The 22,099-nt window shown below is 35.3% G+C and overlaps 1 protein-coding gene and 1 long non-coding RNA gene across 3 annotated transcripts in view; one reads left to right on the top strand and one right to left on the bottom strand.

The window, feature by feature from the left end:
* NOVA1 (NOVA alternative splicing regulator 1) overlaps positions 1-9,323 on the bottom strand; it is a 154,470-nt gene extending 145,147 nt beyond the window's left edge. Inside the window, exons 1-2 of one of the 2 annotated variants that reach the window (XM_026849088.1) lie at positions 9,270-9,323; positions 7,857-8,000 (exon numbers count right to left, since the gene is read on the bottom strand). In XM_026849088.1, coding sequence (XP_026704889.1) covers positions 7,857-8,000; positions 9,270-9,285 — 160 coding nt within the window. In that variant the 5' untranslated portion in view covers positions 9,286-9,323. The remainder of the gene's footprint in view (positions 1-7,856; positions 8,001-9,269) is intronic. The other variant, XM_026849087.1, reaches the window with a different exon arrangement.
* A 5,960-nt stretch (positions 9,324-15,283) lies between these two features.
* Positions 15,284-22,099, top strand: part of LOC113480662 — a 62,693-nt gene continuing 55,877 nt past the window's right edge. Inside the window, exon 1 of the long non-coding RNA XR_003398499.1 lies at positions 15,284-15,436. This is a non-coding gene — a long non-coding RNA (uncharacterized LOC113480662). The remainder of the gene's footprint in view (positions 15,437-22,099) is intronic.

The following is a 22,099-nucleotide window of genomic DNA, read 5'->3' as shown; positions in this document are numbered from 1 at the left end:
ATAATGAAAAAAAATCAATTATCTTTAGACAGCCAATACAAATCTGCCAAGATTTACAAGCAGAGACTTCTTTACATTAAAAAACCCAGACAAAAATAACTTTGCACACGATGAAATTTAACAAGTCCCTGGACTAGCCAGCACTGAAAGTATGGTAGTCATTTATGTGACATTAATAGTTATTCCATCAAAACAAGTACAAAAAAGTCAATAAACTAGTTTATTTTTCGTCATTCTGAGCATATCCATGTGTGTTGAAGAACAGAAAAATCAAGGTACTTCTAAGTATGGATGACTAAATTTTTTGCTTTCCTCATTTCTGCACCCTCCAAATCAGGAAATGATATGCTAACAAAGTGCGAAGGACAGAACTGAACTACTTCTGAACATCAAAACCCATATTCTTTTAAACAGTAAGTACTATCAAAAACATGAGCCACTGGAAAAGAAAATACAGAAACAAGATAGTAATTAGTTACTAATCAACAAAGCACCATTTATAAACACATAAAAGTTAAAATTAACTAGGTACAAATATTTAATTCAAACACTAACCTTGCTACCACTATCCATTCTAGGTCTCTAAGACTAGAAGGTTATGAAACATTTGCATAAACTGAGGGGGTTTTGTTCTTTGAAAGGTACAGAAGGCCTAAAGGACAAAAAGAACCATTTGTTTCCTTCTAAATACTACTTACTAAGGGAAAGAACTCATTATGAACTCAAGTAAAACAAAGACCTACTGGCTACACAAGGTAACTTCCTTTTTACAGAGGGTCTTTCCTGTTCAAGCCTAAGAGTTTACCTGCTCATCATACAAAATTGTCCCATCTTTTTTCTGGTTATTTGGGATCAAATAATCAACAAGATGTAAATCCATACAGAACTAGACAGGTTATAAAATTATAAAGTATGTATTTTATTATTGTTAAAAGCAGTGCAAATACTAGATGAGCACTTGGCATTACCAACCTAAACAAAACCACAAAAACTTATATCCCTGAAAAAAAAAAAAAACTTTGTAAAGTTGGGGGGGGGGGGGGGGGAAGGGGAATTTAGATAGCTGTCATTTTATTATGTATTATTAAATATAGGGGGAATTTAAAACAGAGTATCCTAACATTCTCTGTTTTTAAATTAAGATACAAGCAATGTAGTTAATCCTTATAACGCTATGAACAAACACAAACTGGTATGCAGGTACCCCTTAAATCAAAACAAAAATAGGATGGAATAGAACCTCACAAGTCTGTAACATAACATTTAAAAAAATCTCTAGACTACATCGTGGATTGATATTTCCTTTGGGGGATTGAAAGACAGAATGGCCCTGAATACCAGGGCGAATACAAGGAACCTGATAGTTTCCTTAAGCCGTGTCATGCAGTCAGAAAGAACAGAAGTGCATCTACAGTAAATTGTCTCACACATGCACAGCACACTCATTTACTCCAACTGCCAAATAACAAATTCCAATTTTACATGTTCCCACATTACTAGAAATCCTTAGAATAATCACAACACTAAGCTAGCCAGTGCAAGCACCAAGCATACCCCACTGTAGAGCATGCTACAGTACACTAGAAATTCATACCAGATACAAACAATACAACTCTTTTAATTTACAAACAATTGTATTTGTTGTCAGAACAAACACAAATATTTTTGCTAGGTCCATTATAACAGTGACATTTCAAAAACATGTTTATGAACTTCATTACTCCACAGATATATTTGATAAACAGGAAAAACGTATTACAGTTTTAGATTGAAGTATATTAAGAATTTTATGCTAGTGTTAAAAAAATCCAATTAGAAAACCAAAGGCCTACCTAGAAACATGACCATCAATAAGAGTCGAAAAAGCAGCCTTTCCATTTCTAGTATGTATTGCGTTTTATACCATGACACTGCAGCCTCTGAGGGTCAGATTAATTAAGATCAACAGCAGCTGCAGTGCAACGTGAGAAGCACACTGCCACAGCTCTCACCAGTCCAGCCCAATTACCTGCAGCATTCCAAGACTGGACAACTGACAACTACCATACTCCTCTCCAAGTCATTAACTCCCACTGGCCTACTGATAAATGTTAGAAAACAAACTAACCTCTTTTTAAGATGGACTACAAAGCTGACTGCACCTGCTACAGGATGCAACAGTGAGTCCAAGAGAGATGTTTGCCAGTCAAATCATTACAGATGTTTCTTAACTTCATGCTAGAGCTGTGTCCAAAGATGGAAATGAGACAGCAATCAGGCACAAGCCCTCCTCCCAAATCTCTTTATGCTGCATTCCTAAAAGTCAGTCTGACAAATTCACTAAATCCAAGGTTTTCTCCCCTGGCTAAAAACATACTGATCACTAACAAAACGAATTCTGTGGTCAACTACTGAGGATAATATCTAAGGTAATGCAATTAAATAAAGAACAAATAAGATCACCTTGAAAAAGATATTGCTTGTTATAAATTGTACCCATTAAAAAAAGTGAGAATATGTTTCTTTTACTGCACAAGGGAGAAGAGGAAAACAATTAAGCGAATCAGACATTCCTTGTATATATTATTTAAATATTAGCTCCAAGACCTATATTCTGACAAACATCCATTAAAACTTTGATCTATCTGCAAAATACCACAGAAGCATTGTATGGAAATTTTAAACTTTGTAAAAGAGGAAAATGTAAAATTTTCAGTGCATTCCAACTTTGGCTACTTTTCTTAGGCTTTGGGTTGGTTTTTTTTTCCCCCTGGAATGCATGAGTCCAGAAAATAGATAAACTTTATAAATAACTATTCACAGAAATCTCAACTTTATCAAAAAACAATACTGTTACTAGAAGCACCTTCACCTACACAAGCTTTCTAATCTACTGAGAATCATTTTGTTTTCAACAACAATGAAAAGAAAAAACTTGAAAATTATTAAATATGGCATTCCCCTGTGATAACTGCTGTCCTTACTTTGTTCTTTATCTTGCCAACCAGGTGTATAGTTAGTCTGTATCATTTATTATAGACTAACCATTTCAAATGTATCATGTTGACAAACTTTTCTTATACAAGAAAAAGACATAGCACTCTCTTGCAAACCAAAGCCATTTACTATGTCAAAAAAAAAAAAAAAAAAAAAACAGTGAAAAATTTCTGCTTAAACTTCTACTCAAAAATTCTCTAAGCCTACCAAAAGCGAAGCTGCTAAGCAATAGTGTGCTGGATGAGTTAGATATGTTACAATCTCAAGATCATACCAAGTCACATATTCAGTTTCAGCTTCCTTTTAAATGTAAAATACTAAAGATCTGCTGGCTAACAAGCTAACTTTTTTTTTATTCTGATCCAGTAACCAGGCAACAGACAACTGTCCAACTGAGAATTATCTCTCTGAACAGCTGGCAATCAACACGGGGGTTTTTGGTGGTTGGTCAGGGGTTTTTTGGTTTGGTTTTGGTTGTTTGGGGGGTTTTGTTTGTTTGTTGGATTTTTTTTTTAACTAGTAGAAAGATCAGTGATTCCTGTGATTTACTTTACAAACCTACACAGCTCTAGATCCCACCTCTGAAATCTCTAATCACTATTTAGTCATTTCCTCAGTTCCATTATCCCCAATTACTCATACAAGTAAATGTTTACAACAGAATCTGAAAATTTTAGATCTAGATTTACGATGTGTCTGATTAGCTGATATTAACACTTCAGAGAAAATCAGAAGTATCAAGAATAAAAGTGAGATTCATTTACTGATGTATGACAAACCAACTTCAAGAAATCCTGACAAGACAGCTAACAAGTAACACCATTCCTTCTTCTAACTCCATTACTCTTTTTTCTCTTCCACAGCTGAAAAGCAGTATTTCACCTAAAGATTATTTCAAGTGTTGATTTTTAAAACAGATTACTTTCCCTACTAGACATTAGGTTATTTTTAAAAGTTATGAATTAACATTGCAATTCCTTTATTACATAAAGGAAATAATAAAGGTGAATCAAGCTTGATTTATTGTACCTTCCCCTTAATAGGAGTAATGAAGCTAGAAAGTGAACTTATAAATTCCTGTAAAGTTGTGTTACTTACACATTCAATGTGCTTGAAAGGTTTTTAAGAGTCAAAGACTTTTCAAAAGGTCACTTAGACAAAAATAAGCTAGACTGTCTCCCATAATACATGAATATTTGAAAAAATCTGATATTCAAACACAAAATATCTCAAATAAAAATCACTTGGTAAAAACATAACATAGCCACACAACGCTTCATACACTCTCTACACAAGGCAGGGGAGGAAACTCCCACCTTTTGCATTCTCCAAACATTCAGATCACTACCGATTAGAAATCTGCTATAAAAACAACACAGCTAATCTATTGTTAAAAGCAGTAAAACCTTAGCCCCATTTAATTATGGTTTTATTAATCTCTGCTCTTAATATGATCTAATTTCAGTACACACATGACTTCATATTCCAATAAATTGAAAAAACACTGACCGAGCTCAAATTCACTCAAGCACCAAGTTCAGACCAGGCAAGATCCTGTTGCAAGATAAACAACATGATGCGATGTAACAATTTTATGCGTGTGTGCGTGCATGTGTGTGTATGTGAGAGACTGGGGCAGGAGCACAGAGAGAAAGCAAGACTGCATGAGAAAGAAAGCAAGCGAGAGTGCGCGCCAGCATTCGCAATGGAAAAAATACATGTGTCCAGAGTAGTTTTCGGTCCAGTGCTCACTATAATTCAGAATGGAGAAAAAGATAAGACAGTAAGAGCTTGATACAACAGAAATACTCTTTTATATCACTCAAATTAAAACTATACATTAAAATAGCTTCACAGAATAGCCACTTTCTTTATGAAGTTCATTTCATTAATATTAAAGTAGCATGGCTACATCTGTATTTAAATTTTGGACCAGAACCTACTAGTCAATATACATTCTGCACTTCTCTGCAGAAAGTATGAGCACCATTTAGTTTAAAAGTAGGGCATATTTTGCCATTTTAATTTCATTTCCACTAATCTAGAGGGACAAACCCAAACAGAAAAGAATCAGGCATAATCTAAGCACGATAACCAAAGTCAAACTGCAGAAGTCCAGACAATTAGTAAAAGTCAGCTGGTAACCTGAAAAGAGAACAACAAATTGTGTACTCAAAAAATAAGACTGTAGTGGACCGTTATGTATTTATGTACTGCTTCCTATTTTGCAAACTAAAATGTTCAGTGCAAAGCTGTATTTTCCTTCAATTTCTTGTAATTAGAGCTGCCATATAATTCTTCAGTAATTATGTCACCTTTTGATGCACAAAAATAATTCCAACAGAAATCAGTCTGCATATTGAAGTCCTATATCACAGAGGAAAAAAAAAAGAACACTATTAGATCACAGGAACTACTCATGACTTCTGTATTACAACCAGCTTCCTCCTTTCCAAACAGCAACTTACTCAAGACTCTGCTAAAACTTTTTGGAAATAAGGAAAGTTTTACAGAAGCTTCGGTGAGAGAACATTCCATAGCAAAACATACATTAAACACATTTATAGTCACAAGCAATGAGAGGTACCGAAGAAGTAACTACTATTGGAAAAGTAGAATGATTGCTTAAGAAACTCTGCAAGAAAAATAGACTGTTTCTTTACATTAGCTATTTCACAAGGTTTGTATTCCCCAGTGCTATATGAACATGAGAGCCTGGAAGAAACCCAAAAGTCATCAGCTCAGGGAATGCCAGGACCTCCGAAAATTCCATGGGCTGGTGGTCAAATGCAAACAGAAAGACTAACGAGAGCTAGCCACGACAGAATCCATTTCTCATCCCTGTTCCATGCCTTCGCAGGTATCAGCCGCCAACTTCCTTAAAACACTGAATTTGTATACAACACAAAGTGGCTGCAAATTCAAAGCAGAATGTATGAAGTCAAACTGGAACTTCATTTGCACCTGTTACAGTGAAGCTGCTGGAACCTCCCTGGCCTAGTTATTTATATTATTACTACTGATTTTAAGAGAGTATGTGTTAATGTCACAAGTGTTTTTACTCATGTCATTCTAGCTTGAAATTTTATTTTTTTTTCCAAAGGTTCTTCTGCTACTACTGCTGTATCTTTACAATTTGCTACACAAAAAAATATGTAATTCTGATTTAATCAGGAAACAGAAGAACTCTGCTAGAGCACTGAACAAAAGATCTAATCTTTGGAGCATCTTTTCCAAGTGAGTGTAAATAAACTGTAGTAAAATGAAAAGGCTTGTAATTTGGTATTTGGAATATTCTTCATAAACACCAATTTACTGCAACATCCTTGCATATCTGATACCACCTCATGTATAATGCAGAAAATCTATTTCATTTTCATCTATTGACAGTGAATTTAATTTACTATTGCGGCTCTTTACCCAGATTATGTTATTAATTCTGCAATCAGGCTCTTTTGAATGCTTTTATTTCTTCCAAGAGTTTTCACAATTCTACTTTGATTTTTTTTCCATCCTAACATACCTTTAAAAAAAAAAAAGGATCTTTTTTTCTAACTTTTTAAAGAAAAGTGAAAAATTAAAGAAAAAAGCCTCAAAGACAACAAGCATCCATTCCTAAGCTGTCTCTTTCAACGGGGGGAAAAAAAAAAATAAATCTTGTGCATCACTTTAACCTCTGACATTTAAGTATTATAAACTACATTCATTAAGGAGATGTACAACAGGTGCATTAAAATTTCCACATCAAAAATCATCATTGTAAATGGACCACAATCTCGCCATTAATAAAGAATTACCCACTTCTGCCTGAGACTAAAGTTAGAGTACAGGAAAGCTAAATGCTCCAATGTTAGTGTTCTGTTTACATCCGTACCAACTGCCTTCACTATTTCGTAGAATCCAGTCATCTTGTTAAACAAGATCAAATGCAAAGCACCTCTTATTCTTTCAACAGAAAACAAGTTGGTAACAACTAGTCAACTCAATTCCAAATCACCAGTTATACTTCAAAATAACAAAACCACCAAAAAATCGTTCACTATATTATCTTGCATGTTTTTTAAAAGTCCCCTAGAACAAAGTACAATTACAGAATGCTAATTTGTACATCCTTAAAAAAAAAAAAAGATTATTCAACTGCAGAAGCTAAAATCTTATGTATCATTATGTAAAACTCCCACTTCAGAAATCTTATAGAGGAGAAATGCTAAATCAGGTAATTTTTTTATTATTATTATATGCAAATATTAAAACTTTTCTTGTGCATTAATACAGTTGATATAAAATACTTATTCCTTTATTTATCCAAAGTATTTCACTTTTATAATAGAGTTTTCTTTCACCATCATGAAAAACATAAAGAATATCTATAGAGCAGCACTTGTCCTCTTTACTTCACTCCAGAGCCAGTGAACAAAGCAGTGAAGCAGAAAGAAGGTACATAATGGATTTAAAGTAAATGGCCCATTCTTTAAGAGGCAGACTCTCATTTTTACTCATTCTAGCTTAATTGTCATTACAATGTCTGGAAACTTCAAACGAACAATTACTTTTACTCCAGCTGTCAAGTTGGTTCCTTAAAGCTAGATTTATTTTTTTTTTAACTAAAAACCAAAGCAAGCAAAATGTTAAGGAAAATATTATTTTGCAGAAACATTGTAAACATCTTTAAACACATTTCAAGCAGTTAGTGCCCAGGGCATTCCATACACCAAGACCGACAGAAAATTATATTCACTGTTGCACTTTGTAACATACTTTTCTGAGAAATAATGCTTCTAGCTGCCTTGGAAGCTTAGTGGCCAATATATGAAACACAGTGACAGGTACATACATTCCTTGGAGTTAAAAATAAAGAATTGGCTAATTTTTGCACCTACCTGGGTAAAAATCTTTGGATTTAGACAGCTTGATGGTGGCCCCAGTCTCTTTCTGCAACTGAACAATTGTCTGTCCTCCCTTCCCAATTATAGATCCAGCAGCATAACTAGGTATGAGGACCTTTAGAAAATACTGGCCATCCTCTGAAAAATTGAGATATGCATGGTTAATATGGCTTAGAAACTTTGATTTTTCCTCCCCAGACCCACAAGCAAGATGTTACATCTTCAAACTCGTCCACTAATTCATGCATTTACATCTAACCAGTTGCGTCATTCTACAAGACACGTTTAGACTATGCTTTTCACATTTTAAAATGTGTACATTTATCTTGAATAAATTAAAGAATCCACACAGATTCCTTAATTTCATAAAAGAATAAGAATAAAATCCAAATTATATTTCAAAGGTGGATTTTTTTTCCCCAATGGCAACCACAAGCATGCAGAAATGATCGGACCTTTGTGAAAAAAATAAAGCCCTGCACGAAAACGTGCCTAGTGACAACTACAACCTTGCTGGAAAATACTGCAAAAGAAATGACAAAACTAAAAAGGAATGAATTCTAAATTCTGATGGGCTATTTGTTTGTCATTAGCAAACACATGAGAATAGCAATTAGCTATTGCCTGCATTCTTCTTAAGTGAGCAAAACGACTACTCTGCTACCAAATAACCCACCCAAAATGTGGGGTTTTATTCCAAGCGTTGCAGCCACTGCCAAGAAAACAACTCAACATGGTGCGGATGGAATCACTTGCCTAAGTAATCCTGGTGTATTCCTTTAGCACTTCTTAAGAGACAATGATCTCTTTTAAGCTCATTAATTAAAGGACATTAAGAAGAATTTTTCCCATTTGATCAAAAGCCTAAGTCACTTAAATACACTTAAAAGGTGATAAGACAATGCCAGTCCTCTACGCACCGCTAGCACTAAAGCACACAATTGGAACAGGAAAAAAATATATGGAATGAATGAAGGGGGAACAGGAAAAAAAAAAAAAAAAAGGATTCTCAGTTTGATTCCGCAACTCACAATTGTCTGTGCCCTCATCCCACTGCTAAATCCAGCTACACTGAAGTCTAAGGACCTTCCGTAACCGGCTCCAAAAAAGTGCAAGGCAATAAGGATACGCTGGTTCCCCAGACTTAGGCTCTCTCCAGTGATTAAGACAACGTCCCATTGGCACGGATATCAAGATTTTTATCATTAAACCTGTTTCGTAAAGTTGTTTTTTCCCCTAAGCGGAGGGAATTATCCCAGTTCGCCTTATTTTTCTTATCCAAGACTACAAGCGTCTCAAGAACTGCCTGTGTGTGACAGTCGTGCCCACCCGTACCAACACTGCTGGCTGAACCATGCACTATGAACACTCAGACCGCTGCTCTTAATATTGGGCAAATAAATTCACCTCTGCCTCGGTGCATTGTTATGACGACTCCAGTGCAAACGGACAGAGGAGATGCTAGCGCTGCCGCTCCGCGCCGGGAGCCGTGGACGCGCCAGGCTGCATCGCGCAGGCTTGTAGGAAAAATAATAAAGATATTATTTTTATACTGTGACAGCCGGGCTAGCTGCAGCTGTGTGACACAGAGCGGCATCGCTTACGTAAATATTTTGTAGAAAAATTCTGAGGTGTTTCACTGCGGCGAAGGTTATTTCTGCTTACGAAACTCAAACTATTCAGGTTGAAAATATTGTAAGGTGCAGGGTGGTGGGGGTGGGACGGCTCGAGGGGTTGTCTGCGTACTATAAAAGCAATTTTACTCGACTCTGAAAAAAAACAGTATAACCGTAACGGTAGTGGTCAGTCTAGAGCATCAGTTCTGTACAGAATTTAGAAATGTGTGTTTATTTCATTAGACCATGTTCTGTGCTAAATTCGTACATGTGTGCAGAATGGCTGCTGACTTGATTCCTCTTACTATGCAAGGTTTTATCCTGGCTGTTTGTGGACGAAATCCAATTTCCATTCTAGGCTCCCTGGAACACTCGGCCTTAGTTTCAGTAATCACTTACCATTAATATTGTCCCAAACAATTTTTAGTACTTAAAATACAAATTTAATGTATAATATATAATACAGCACATCACCTCTACTCATAAATTAGAAGCCAGATACATACATAATGCATTATAGGATATTAAAACATGGACGCTTTAACATCTAAACGGTATCCTGCCTGAAAGCATTCACAAATTAAGAACTCGATCCAGCACTGTACATAGGAAACTTTCAATGACTTCTTTGGGAATTATGTCCCAGGAATGCGATATCTAGCCTCCTCACAGGCAGATGAAATAGATGCGGCAGATTCAGTAACAATTTGATAGCATATATGGTCAGAAAAAATCATTGTATAAAAATGGAACTTTCTTACTCATCATATACCCTTTGTATCTAAGATACTCTGACTCATAATTGCTTAGTTTACTGACTGAAATAAAATTTTAGGCTTCTGTTACCTTGGCAGTTGCTGACACAATTATGGTACAGCAAGCTGGGGACTGTTTTTTTTTTTTTTTTTTTTTTTTTTAAAATTAAGTTCCAGTTGAAGAATTTTAATTAGTATTTGAGCCAGAAAGAGCACAGCATGACTTGGGACTGATGACCCTAAAAACGGACCTGAGATTTTCAAGAGACTTCTTTTTATTTGTAAACTAAGCAAATGACTTATACAAAATTTTGAAGACAAAACCCCCACAATGTTCGAATGAAGCCATCTTGAGTCAATTTCCGCAGTGGAACTAGATAAATTGTAACACTGCTGCCTTTATCTCACTGAATATGTCCCATTCATCTGTAGTAACATTGAATCAAACAATTCTCTTGTTTTAAGACCACATCTGTTTTACTGTGCCCCCTGCACCAATTTTAATTATGTGGCAGATCTGATTGGATTCAGCACCTGCAAGTCTTCCCTTTGGGAGCTCCAATTAGTTTATAAAACATCTACTTGATTACATTCTTTAAACAAAAGTATTTTTTCATCCTAACAATAGGAATATTAAAGTGTAGCATAAAAAAGGATTTCAATGTGATAAGGGGTATGTTGTTTATGTATCTATCTTCCATCATTTTAGAGAAAAAGTGGTAATCCTGAAACCTAATTTCCTCAGACTCAGCAGATGTCTGTCCCGCGTTAGTCTGTTTCTTTACCAACAGCTGTTTCACAAGTGCCTCCCCTCGTCTCTGCAGAATGCCTTTTGTTTAATAATTTCCCGATATGTTATGTCCCAGTCCCACTAAGACAAGCTTTTTTCAACTTTTCTGGTACCTCTAAGTAGGTTTTTTATAGTTTAATAGACAGGTTTGTCTTTGAAGACTTTATTTAAAGCTGTGTAACTAGCCTCTCAGCTACTTCCTTAGTAGCAGTTCAATTTAACTAAGCAAATACCTGCATATAATAAACATTTCAACAAATACTGATTTAAAATTAATAAAATTATTAATTAGTACAGATATGCTTCAGAATATGCTTATTTCTCCTTTTTTCACTGCTTGGAGCAGTTATAGTTGAGGTCTGGGGGGGGGCATATCGCATAAAGTGCAGCCCTCTAGTGGTAGAGGTCATGGGCAGTTTAAAGCAAGCTGTGTTTTTGTCAGGAGTGGGGAGCAAGAAATAGCTTTTAGCAAAATGCAAGCAACTGCTCTGGTATATCAGCTGCCTGCATTGTTCATGGTCTGAAGCACAAATGAAAATAGTTGTGGAGGCCTGTAGTACAGCCTTGCTTCCACTCTGTCCTGATTTCCGTGGAGAAAGGACCAATAAAACAGTCTTTATCAGCAGATTTATCCTCTTTTCCCAAATTTGTTATCTATTGCTCAGTTCTTCAGCCAACTCTAGACTGGTATATCTAACCACAGGTTGTTCAGGTGTTGTGGGATCTTGATTCCTTTTCTGTTTCTTTCAGTCATGTCCTACCTGTTAATGTATTCTGTAACTTCAATAAGAGTTAGTTCAGTGATTGCATGGAATAAAAATTCAATTTGCCAGTCTTATTTCTAAAAACACTCTTGGCTAGTGGAGGTGTGGATGGTAGCATTCAAACTAATCTCTCCCACAGACATAAGAGCTGTGCTTAGAACTGAAAGGGATTAGGAAGAGGCATAAAGCAAAGCAATTAAACATATTTTAACAAGTAGACATCTGCAGAATAACTGAGGTAAAGTTCTAGTAAGCATCACCTAATCTGATAAAGCCTGCTTGTGGAACAAACTCAACCTCACATTTTTTGTAGAGGTGATGGATTTTTCTCCTCTGGCTAACAGAATGAACGGTTTGTTTTTTCCCCTTATGGGAAAGATGACAGAGGCCACTAATCATTAAATGAAGAACAATACCTCTTAAACGTCCTGGCTAGGTAAAAGAAAACAGATACAATCTTCATCCAAAATTATGCCACTACTATTGGCAGTTTTTCATTACTGAACATTTTCTGTAATTCCTGTTAAACTCTGGCTTCACTAAAATTACAGTTAGTGATGATCACAAAAGTCTCTTTCAAGTCTTTAACTTCCACCATTTGTTTATGAAACTTTTTTCCTCCAATAAACTAACATCTAAATTTTTATTATTTATTAAATTATCCAATCATTGCTTGTTTAAATACTGCAGAAGTTTTTCACCAGTAAAATTTTTAAGTTTCAGTGGAACTTCTCCAAGATAGTAGCAATATTAATCATAGGAAAATCAGACCCAGGGTTTGGGAAAAAAAAAAAAAAAAAAAAAAAGCAGCTAAACATGTATTAGACAGAATGTGACCAGATTGTCTATTTTCCCATATTTATATTCCTTTTGTTATCGACACCTATATTATATGCATAGCCAAACTAAAAGCCAAGTGTTTATAATTGCATTCTTTACAGAAAAAGAGCATGGACAACTGCTAAACCCTTTCATATTGTAGACCATTACTGAGTAGTAGGTTTCTTTTTCCAGTAAGCTGAGGAAGGTAACTTAAAATCAGTAATAATTTGACCATACTATTTATCATAGCATGAATATATTGGCCAAAACTCTCTTTCTAGTGGAAGAAGGAGAGAGTGTGTATAGGAAACCAGTGTCCATTGAGGAGGGATCACCTGTCTCCTCCTATTTACACAATATTCATCAAAATTTCCAAAAGCTTTTCTTGACTTTTCTTCAGGAATAAAAAACTGAATTGTTCCCAGTTCTTCATTCCTAAATCTGTAGATCTGATTTATAACGTGTTCTTATGTTCTTTATATCTTGAGGTTACCTGAGGACCCATCCAGATCTCAGTGTAAAAAACAAGGTAGCCTCAGGACAAGATCAATTTTCAACTCTTCCAAGGAATTACTACGTGGATCAGGATCCATGAAACTCCAGTGGCTGAACACTTACCCAAAAAAGGCATCTCCATGGTGATCTTTCTGTACAGTAATTTAAAAACCTTTGATTTCTCAGAATTAAAGTGTTTGAAGACTTCATTTCAATTGCTTTCCAATAATAGTATTATTTTGGGGGTTTTGAGGTAAGTTGTTTTAGGGGAGTTTTTAATAGGCAAATAAATACTTCAGGCATTAAAACTAGTACAAATTAGGAGTAATTCCATTGTAATGAATCAGTGATGTAACATAGTATCTGAGAAATAGCAGGATCACCTTGTGTAGCTTATGTCACTTTATGATGTTACTGATTGAGTGAAGCATCTTCCTACAAACTGAATTCGGCCAGCTGTCACTCCAGATGCTTCAGGATGTATTCCTCTAACAGTATGGTGAACAGGGTATTTTTCAAGGAATCAGCATACCCGTTTCCAATCTCTGTTGTTAGAATTGCTCTAGCAGTATCACTATTATATGTCTCATTTTGCCCTTCCATCATCAAGTGTCTTATTTGTTTGAAATTTTGACACTTTAGGATAAATACAATATGAAAAAAAGAGACATTAACAGAAATATCAGGTTTTTTGATTCTGTGGTCAAGCCAGGCCCCCTTCCTGTGAACCAAAAGACCTGGAACAATGCAGCACGTCCTGAGTGGTCATAAGGACATCTCTGCTAGAGCTCAGTCGTGCTCTCCAAGCGTCTAATACAGTCTTGGTTGTTCTCATAAATTAAAACTAGTAAAACCAGGTTGTACTTTTAAGTGTTGTGTTACAATTTAGAACCTTATTCAGGCTTGTTGAAGCCTGGGAGTTTGCTATAGTTAAGCTGACAAATGGGAGTTGTTATAATGGAGAAGATGAGAAATCTTGCTGGAAAAGAAATGGAAAGGGGACAAGTAGATATGTTGCACAGGAGACAAAGGGAAAACAAGAATGAGACAATAAAGACAAAGGTACTGATTTTTCTGTGGTAACCATGATTTAAATTATGTAGCAAAATTTGAGTTACTCTGATCATTTTACTCACTGCAAAAATGTATAGTACTTGATATCGTAAAAGAAAAACATATCCTAGTAAAATTATACTAGTAAACTCTCCTACTGTTAACAACCAATAAACCCCACTTTTTTTCAGTATAATTTGTAATCAGTTTACCAAATCATAAGCTATTCCAGCAAAAGTAGTTTTTACAATTGTAATACTATTATAATAGTAGGATTTTTGTCAACAGAAAGGTGATAAAAGTCATATCTCTAATATTATTGCACTAGTAATAGTTCCTAGTAGAGATCTAGAGGTCTTTAAAAATATTTTTTTAAGGCTTACTATATAAAAATGCCTATTCCAGTAGATTACAAATTAATTTTCAGCACAGCAAAATTTTAGGTAATAGTTATTACCTTTAAGAATACGAAGTTACACTAGGAACTTCAACTGATTCTTCCCTAGAGTTTAGCAAATGCCTTAGAGTTGTTCTTCGATAAATTGTTTTACTTCACCCACAAAAATTAATTATTCCAGTGCTTCATATTTCTACCCGCTTGAAATCAATTACTCAAAATACCCCTGAATTGGAAAGTCTTCTGGTGGAGGAGGGTAAACATATAAAACTTACAGCCAGGATAAATTGTCCAGAATGATTTGGCACATATCCTCACAGTTTGCCATGAAAACATGTATCTGTGTGTCAGCTGCACACAAAGACTATCTGGCCCCAGAAAAAGCATGGGGATTAGACATAATGCTGCCTATTTGAGACAAAGGGTATTCCTTAGTGCAGTGAGGTTAAAACAGACAGCTCATCAGTGGTACAAGTCTGCCTAAATTACTTAGTTACCATTTTGAGCCAGAAGGAAATGGTGGCAGATTATTAATTACTTTTGGGGTTTCTTCATCTTGTTATTTTGTTTCAGTGAAAGCAACACTGGAATCATGGAAAGGTACCAAAATATGACATCATTTTTACTTTAAACATATTTTAATGCTAGTGGCAAAATATAACTGATTTTCATTTACATTTCTCTAAGTCATCATGAAGTTGCTATGTATGTTTGTAAGTGGGTGCATGACCAAAGTGAATGGAACAACGCATATGCTCAAAATAAAGCATATGTTCATCTACCTTGCTGAATTAATGCTTCTTTTGTTTTCAATTCAATGGGAGAGAGACGAATTGCTTCAGTATTCCAGATTTCAGCTGCCAAATCTCATCCAAGCATACAGTAAGTCAATGAGAATCTTTCTACTGCAGCCCCGATTGCCCTTCTGAATATGCAGACTTTTAAACATTTTTTTTACTCAAATTACGAACTGCTTTCAATATTTTTTTTTTTTTTTTAAAATCCTTCAAATAGAAGATAGTAGTCCATGGCCCTACTGGATGAAGATAGTTCTGTTGACTTAAAGGGCTTTTAAGTCATTCAATACAAAATACTTACAGGAAAATACAGTAGAGACAGGAAGGAAACTATGTAAAAGATATTAACATGATCTGCAAAGCATTCATGCAGTAAGAGAGATACTCTTCATATTCTAGTGATAGGCAGTTTGAATGAATTTTGAATAGAAATATTTAGGGATATGTAAAAGGAATATAAAAGGTATTTAAGAATGTGTAATTTATTGTTTCTAATAAACAAAATAGCTGGTATATAATTTAAAATTTGGCAGTTACAAAAGTAAAGAATAAACACATACTTTCCAATAATTAAAAATCACAGTTAAGCTGAAAATCTTTACATAGCCATTTTTTATGTTGATAATAAACAGATATAAATATTATGTTATAGAATGTTATCTATTTTATCTATATAAAAAAGCCTGATTGTGTTTCCTATAAATTTTCTGTGTAGTATTTTTTTTTTGTAATATTTTAGCCAAGAAGACTGTTGTTTCAAAACTTCTAAATATTTCTTCTTCTTGTTCTTATTTTCATTTAGAGGTTTAAGTTGTTTGCTCTAGGACAGAAAAATTCATACGTTGAAACAGTAAAAATAAAACTGCTGCGGAACTGAGTCACTGAAAGTGAGATGAATGCCCATAAAAAAGTACAAATCAGAAAAAAAATGCCAGAAACAAGATCATTGTGCGTATTAGCAACAATGATTACAGATTCATCATGGCTCACAACAAAGGTATTTATAAGTGGACCTCCTGCCTCTGTCACATGCTGTCATTACTTTGGATTGACTGCTGTTAGATCCCTGTAATCCTGAGCCCCGGGATCTTGTCCTACATGTTTACCCGACTTGCTATGCCTGTTAGTAAGTATTTAAAATGGAAATGAACTCTAATCATTGTATGTGTTTATAACAAGGGGTTTTAATCCCTTAAATGCCAGATTTAACATGTTTTTTTAAAATAAATTTTATAAAAACTGTGTTCAGTCTGATATATTTGCCACTTTAGCCAGTTAAGTTTGGTATTTCTTAACTCAATAGGGTGTAATTGCAGTGATATTACAGAACACATTCCTGGATGAGTGGAAGCATAGAGTAACAACAGCCACCGGGATAAAAATGGCATGTTTATTAGAAAATCTTGACAAATTTCATATATTTCATGCACATGTAATATAGAAAATAGAAAAAAAAATAATCTTTTAGAAGACCAATGTGACAGATAAAGAAATAATATATGACTGCCATTTGCTTGTGAAGTTATGTTGTTTTGTGGATATTATGTAGAGAATAAAAACCAAATATTGTGCAATTAAGAAAAAGTTCATTAAAACTATCATATTCCATCTCACCTGAAAACTTATTGCCACCAACAGATTACAAATAATGTATTGAAGTAAAATTCCATCTCTTCCTTCTTTGTCTCTTCCATATTTGTTTATATTAAATGATATCTGAAATAAACCACCTGACTCTACCTAAGCCAAGGCAACAACAATGAGAATTTTTTTCACTGGTGAAAGAGAGAACATATGGAGACTGACTATAAAGTGCCTAAAGCTTGATGGAGAAAATGCTTCCTGGATAATACACTGAAAAATAGAATTAGAATATATTCACCTCATCTAGATTTAATGCGTTGGACAGCATTTATTTTCTCCGAATAATGAGACATATTCAGTTTGGTTGAAATTCTATAGCCATAGAAACAAAGTTCCCATAAATTGTGTAAAACAAATACAAAGATATAGCACAGCATGATTTAATTTTTTGCTGACATGATTATAGAGAAGAGAAAATCCTTAACATATATATGTACTGAAAGAGCAATAAATACTTAGACTTTGAAACTTGTTATCAAGGCAGTGTAATATTACTTCATTTTTTCCATTCTATCCGTTAAAAAATGTATTACTAGAATCTAGAGATTTCTCTATACACTGATGTAAGTCTATAGATAAAACTAATTACAAACAGCCTATTCAGCTGAAAAGTTGCAAGAGTCAATTGTAAAATACACTAAATTAGCATAACTACTGCAAAAACTAGTGTAAAACAATACAGCAGATTTCTTAGATTAATATAACTTTGCTAACATTTAAAAAATACCGATACCTCAAACTTTTGTATATATCGAGTCTGACTGGAAATATTATGTTTATTATCTTTTGAACTGCATGGGTAAATTATTCATTATTGCATCATCATACCATGGAGGAACTGGGTTGCACTATCTCCAAAGATTATGCATTACTTTAAAATGGTTGAAAACCATTTCTCTCTTCATTACAATTGTCACATTAGTGAAAGAAAACAGTCAGCTTTCCAGCAACATTTTATTCATTTAGACCCTCTAAGATTTCCCAGGAGAATATGTCATATAATCAAACAAAAATGCTTGGCATGATAGATTCCGCAAGACTGCATTACATTCTGTGGAAAGTAATTTATGAAAAAAAAATGAACTATGGCCATGTTATTCAGTGTTGTCTAGATATCTTAATAAACCATATGATGACAGCAGACATTGGTCATGGAAGTTTGAACTGTATTTTATTGTGATTATTTTCAATTTGATAAAATTAACATTCTGTGTAAATCTGGCCACATGAGAACAGTTACAAATTGTAATTATTTTATGAAATTAAAGAAACATTTCACCTTTATATGGTGAATTGCAAAGGTATATTAAAATCTTTAAGATTTTAATTGCATTTAAATGTTCAAAATAGAAATAGATCATCTATTAAAAGACATGTAAATGTATGTGCATATGTGTGTTTATACCCATGTACACACAAATAAAACATGCACATGAATGATGTACACAGACATATCATATATTGTGTGTGTATATAGGTATGTATATATATATATATTTATGTATGTATTCATACATAAAAGCACACAGCAATTTTGAGCCCTCTAGTGGTAAGAAACTTCTCAGTTAAGAAATCATTCATCTAATCGTAAGTATATCCACTTAAAAGACAAGTGTCTACACCGTACAACACTATTAGGCTTTCATATAGGTTCAGGATCGCTCCCTGCAGTTGGTGTGGGTCTGTAGGTACAAGTGTTAATAACAAAATAGATCTGCAAATTAATTTATTGTTTCTGGCATCGTTACTGTTCTGCCTTTTCTCTTTTGAAAGTACAGCTCTTCTGTGCACTTTTGACACACTGATGATAATTTGTGATATTTCTTTAAAAAAACACAAACTTTTGACATGAATACTGTCAAATAACCATGAAATGTTTTCACACAACATCCTCAGTCTCAACCTCATGTTATATATTCCCACAAGTAAGTAATCCAAGGGGAGGAGAAGAAAAATCTGCATTTCAAATTGGGAAAGGATTCATGATACATAACTTCAGCTGTCTAAAAGTTTTCTAGACTAAGCTGGTTGTTTGCACTGACCCTGATGTCACTGGAGGTGAATAAGACTGAATGAGTTTCCTTCTAAAGGTGCCTGGGAGAGATCTGTAAGATAGGTGAAATCTTTATGGATTTAAGTTTCTTTCCATTTTCTCAAGGAGACCTAACTAACTTAGAATCAATATTTTCCTTTTAGAAGGCTGAAAAAAAAAAAAAAAACCAACAAAAAAAACCCAACAAAACAACCAACAACCTAGATCCAAACAAGATTAAATAATACAATTATGAATTCTATTATTTATAGTCATATTTATAATATGTAATACATATTAGAAGATGAAAATATATTAATAATGTATATGTATATTATAACAACATGTTAATACATGAATAACATATATCTCAGGTTAATTTACTACACGGGGAAACCGTTCTGCAAGATTACTACTATCTTGGGGAAATCCCAGATAACATTCAGAAGTGTTTTGTCTGGTACCTGATGGCTTTGATGGGCTCCAGAGATCACACTTATGTTAATTTTCACCCTGGACTCAGCTTAAACATTTGGTCTGGATGACCATCCATGCCTTAAACCTTATGAATCCTGCAGCTGACCTGTTTCTTCGAAGATTAACACTTTAATCAGAACTTTGTCCCTGAAGGAACAGAACAAGGGAGCACAACTATCTAGAGTGGTAAGATTTCCAAATTCCTTTTACAGAGAAATCTCACTGGGAGGACCTTCAATATGGTATTCATTCCCTCTGTCCACAGTCCTATAATCATGGAACTTGTAGTTCTCAAGAACAGTAACATTTTAATTGGCCAGGGTTTTTAATAGGAATGAGTATCAGTGTTTCTGGAATTATTTCATTAAAAACATAGTATAGTAATTTATGAATGTAATTGGTTATGTGCTAAGAGCTTAGGACAGAAAAATTATGTAAGTCATAAGCAATGAATTCACGTTTTTAATAATACAGCAACTATTTTGCTTCCATTGTATTAGGCCAATTAAATATATTGTTATTCAATTGGCTGTTTACTTTTAATATCTAACAGAATATGTATGCATGATACAGAAATGAAGTCCTAAAAGGAATATTTTCATTGGATGCATGTAAAATTTGCACAGGTTGAACTTTTTTACAAGATTATCTTGAGTAAAACATGCAAAAAGAAACATAAGTTTTGTGCATGATAACAGTCTACCTCAGGCAGGTAGTGAGGCATAAGGTTCAGAACTACTTCCAGCATAAGATAATATGATTATCAGAAAAACAGGAGTAGGGTTATACCTTGTGGAAGAAAACACTGGTGACTTCTTAACAGTGAAAAAAGAATTCCTTTGTACCATACTGAACACTAGTACATGACTTAGAATGTTAAGAGCAAAATAAGTTTTACATTAAGGCACTGCACTTTTCTTGTTTAGAAATCCATTTTCTAGTAGAAATAAAATGGAAGACTAGTACAATTTGTCAGTGCTATGCTTGGGGTAAACATTTAATCTTAAATTCATACTTCAGAAAATCGATGCTATTGCTTAGTTATGAAATGTTTGTAACTGAAGTATATGATGTCTGGATAAAAGTGGGTTTAGACAAAATATTTTCTTCAGGAAGGCATAGCAATTTCTATAGCATGGGGTCCTGGTTCAGCTAGGATAGGGTTAAGTTTCCCCGGCATGTGGGGAGGGAGCTCTAGCCGGGTTATTCAATACCATGCTAAGGTCAGGTCCGGGCGCCCAAAGAGGGAAGAGCATTGGGACAGTTTGTGTTCCTGTTCGGTACCCTCACTTGCTGTATTCCGTGCAGAGTATCTCTTGTTCTGTTCATTGTTATTACTGGTATTGTTATCTGTTGTTGTTAATTTGTTGTTGTTACACTGTTGTATTAAATTTTTCCTTATCTCAACCCCAGGGTTTGTATCTCACTCCCTGCCCTGTCCGGTCCAGGGGTAGGGAGGGACAACAGCAGCGTGGTCTCGGGTCCCGGCAGGGCCTAAACCACCACAGCCTTTTTGGCACACCAGCGTGGGGCACGAGAGGGTTGAGATAAGGACAAACCCTAACCAGAGTGTGTTAGAGCAGTCTGTTAGGTGCAGTCTTTCTGGTTTTATTTGCATTGTTTGGTAAGGAAGATTTGCAGTGCTGGCCCACTTGCTTGCGTGGTGGGGCTGGATTAACCCTTATATCCACTGTGCGATCCCAGTGCTGGTGTTTGTTGTTGGTGGAAAATGTGTCATGGGTCTTATTTTGCTATACTGGCTACTGACTGCTTATAATGTGTTTGTATCGCTGTTGGTGGGGGTGGGCCGGTAACTGTTTGCTGCCTGGGCTTTTGTTAGGGGTCTCACCCCCTCTATGGGTGAGCCAGGGGAAGAGATCCTCTCAGGTTTTGGGAGTTTTAGCTATCCTTGGAGCATCCAGGCCAGTGTGTTTGTGGCACAATGCTTTCTGAATGCCTGCCAGATCTTGTTTTGGGCCATGCGGCACTTCTCTAACAATAGCAGTGCCTGGAAACCTGCCCCAAGGTCAGATAATAGTGAGTGGCAAGGGGTGTGGGAAGAGATGGTCAAGCACCTGAGTCAGTGGTCACCCCCAATGCTTTGGAATTTCACCCCCAAACAAATGCAGAGCCCTGATAAACTGGTGTAGTACTTAAAAAAGGTGTGTCGCCAACCTGACAAAACCCGGGAGACACAACTCACTGCAATGTGCAGGGGACTTACCCATGCCTACCGTGTCCTTTTTAACACTACTCACTGCCCTTAAGGGGGAGAAAAGGCTGCAGGATCTGAAAGTGAACTTACTGATACTGCAACTGGGCCAGGGGGACAGGCAGAGACAGTATCAGTCGCTTCCACCAGCACAGCAGCTGAGCCAGAGACACAGCCAGTACCAGTATCAGTTGCCCCTACTAGTAGAGCAGCTGGGCCAGAGGCACAGGCAAAGCCAGTATCAGTCGCTCTGATACAGAAAACCAAATACACCTAAAATTCAGCTCGCAAAGTGGGGGATGGAGATGAACTAGGCCCAGCACAGGAATAACCAGAGGTGATCACCCAATCTCTATCCCTGAGTGAATTGCGAGATATGCAGA

This window comes from Athene cunicularia (assembly GCF_003259725.1).
Source record: "Athene cunicularia isolate RWA chromosome 5 unlocalized genomic scaffold, athCun1 chr5_part1, whole genome shotgun sequence".
Taxonomy (NCBI): domain Eukaryota; kingdom Metazoa; phylum Chordata; class Aves; order Strigiformes; family Strigidae; genus Athene; species Athene cunicularia.
This window is presented reverse-complemented; position numbering and strand designations above follow the sequence as displayed.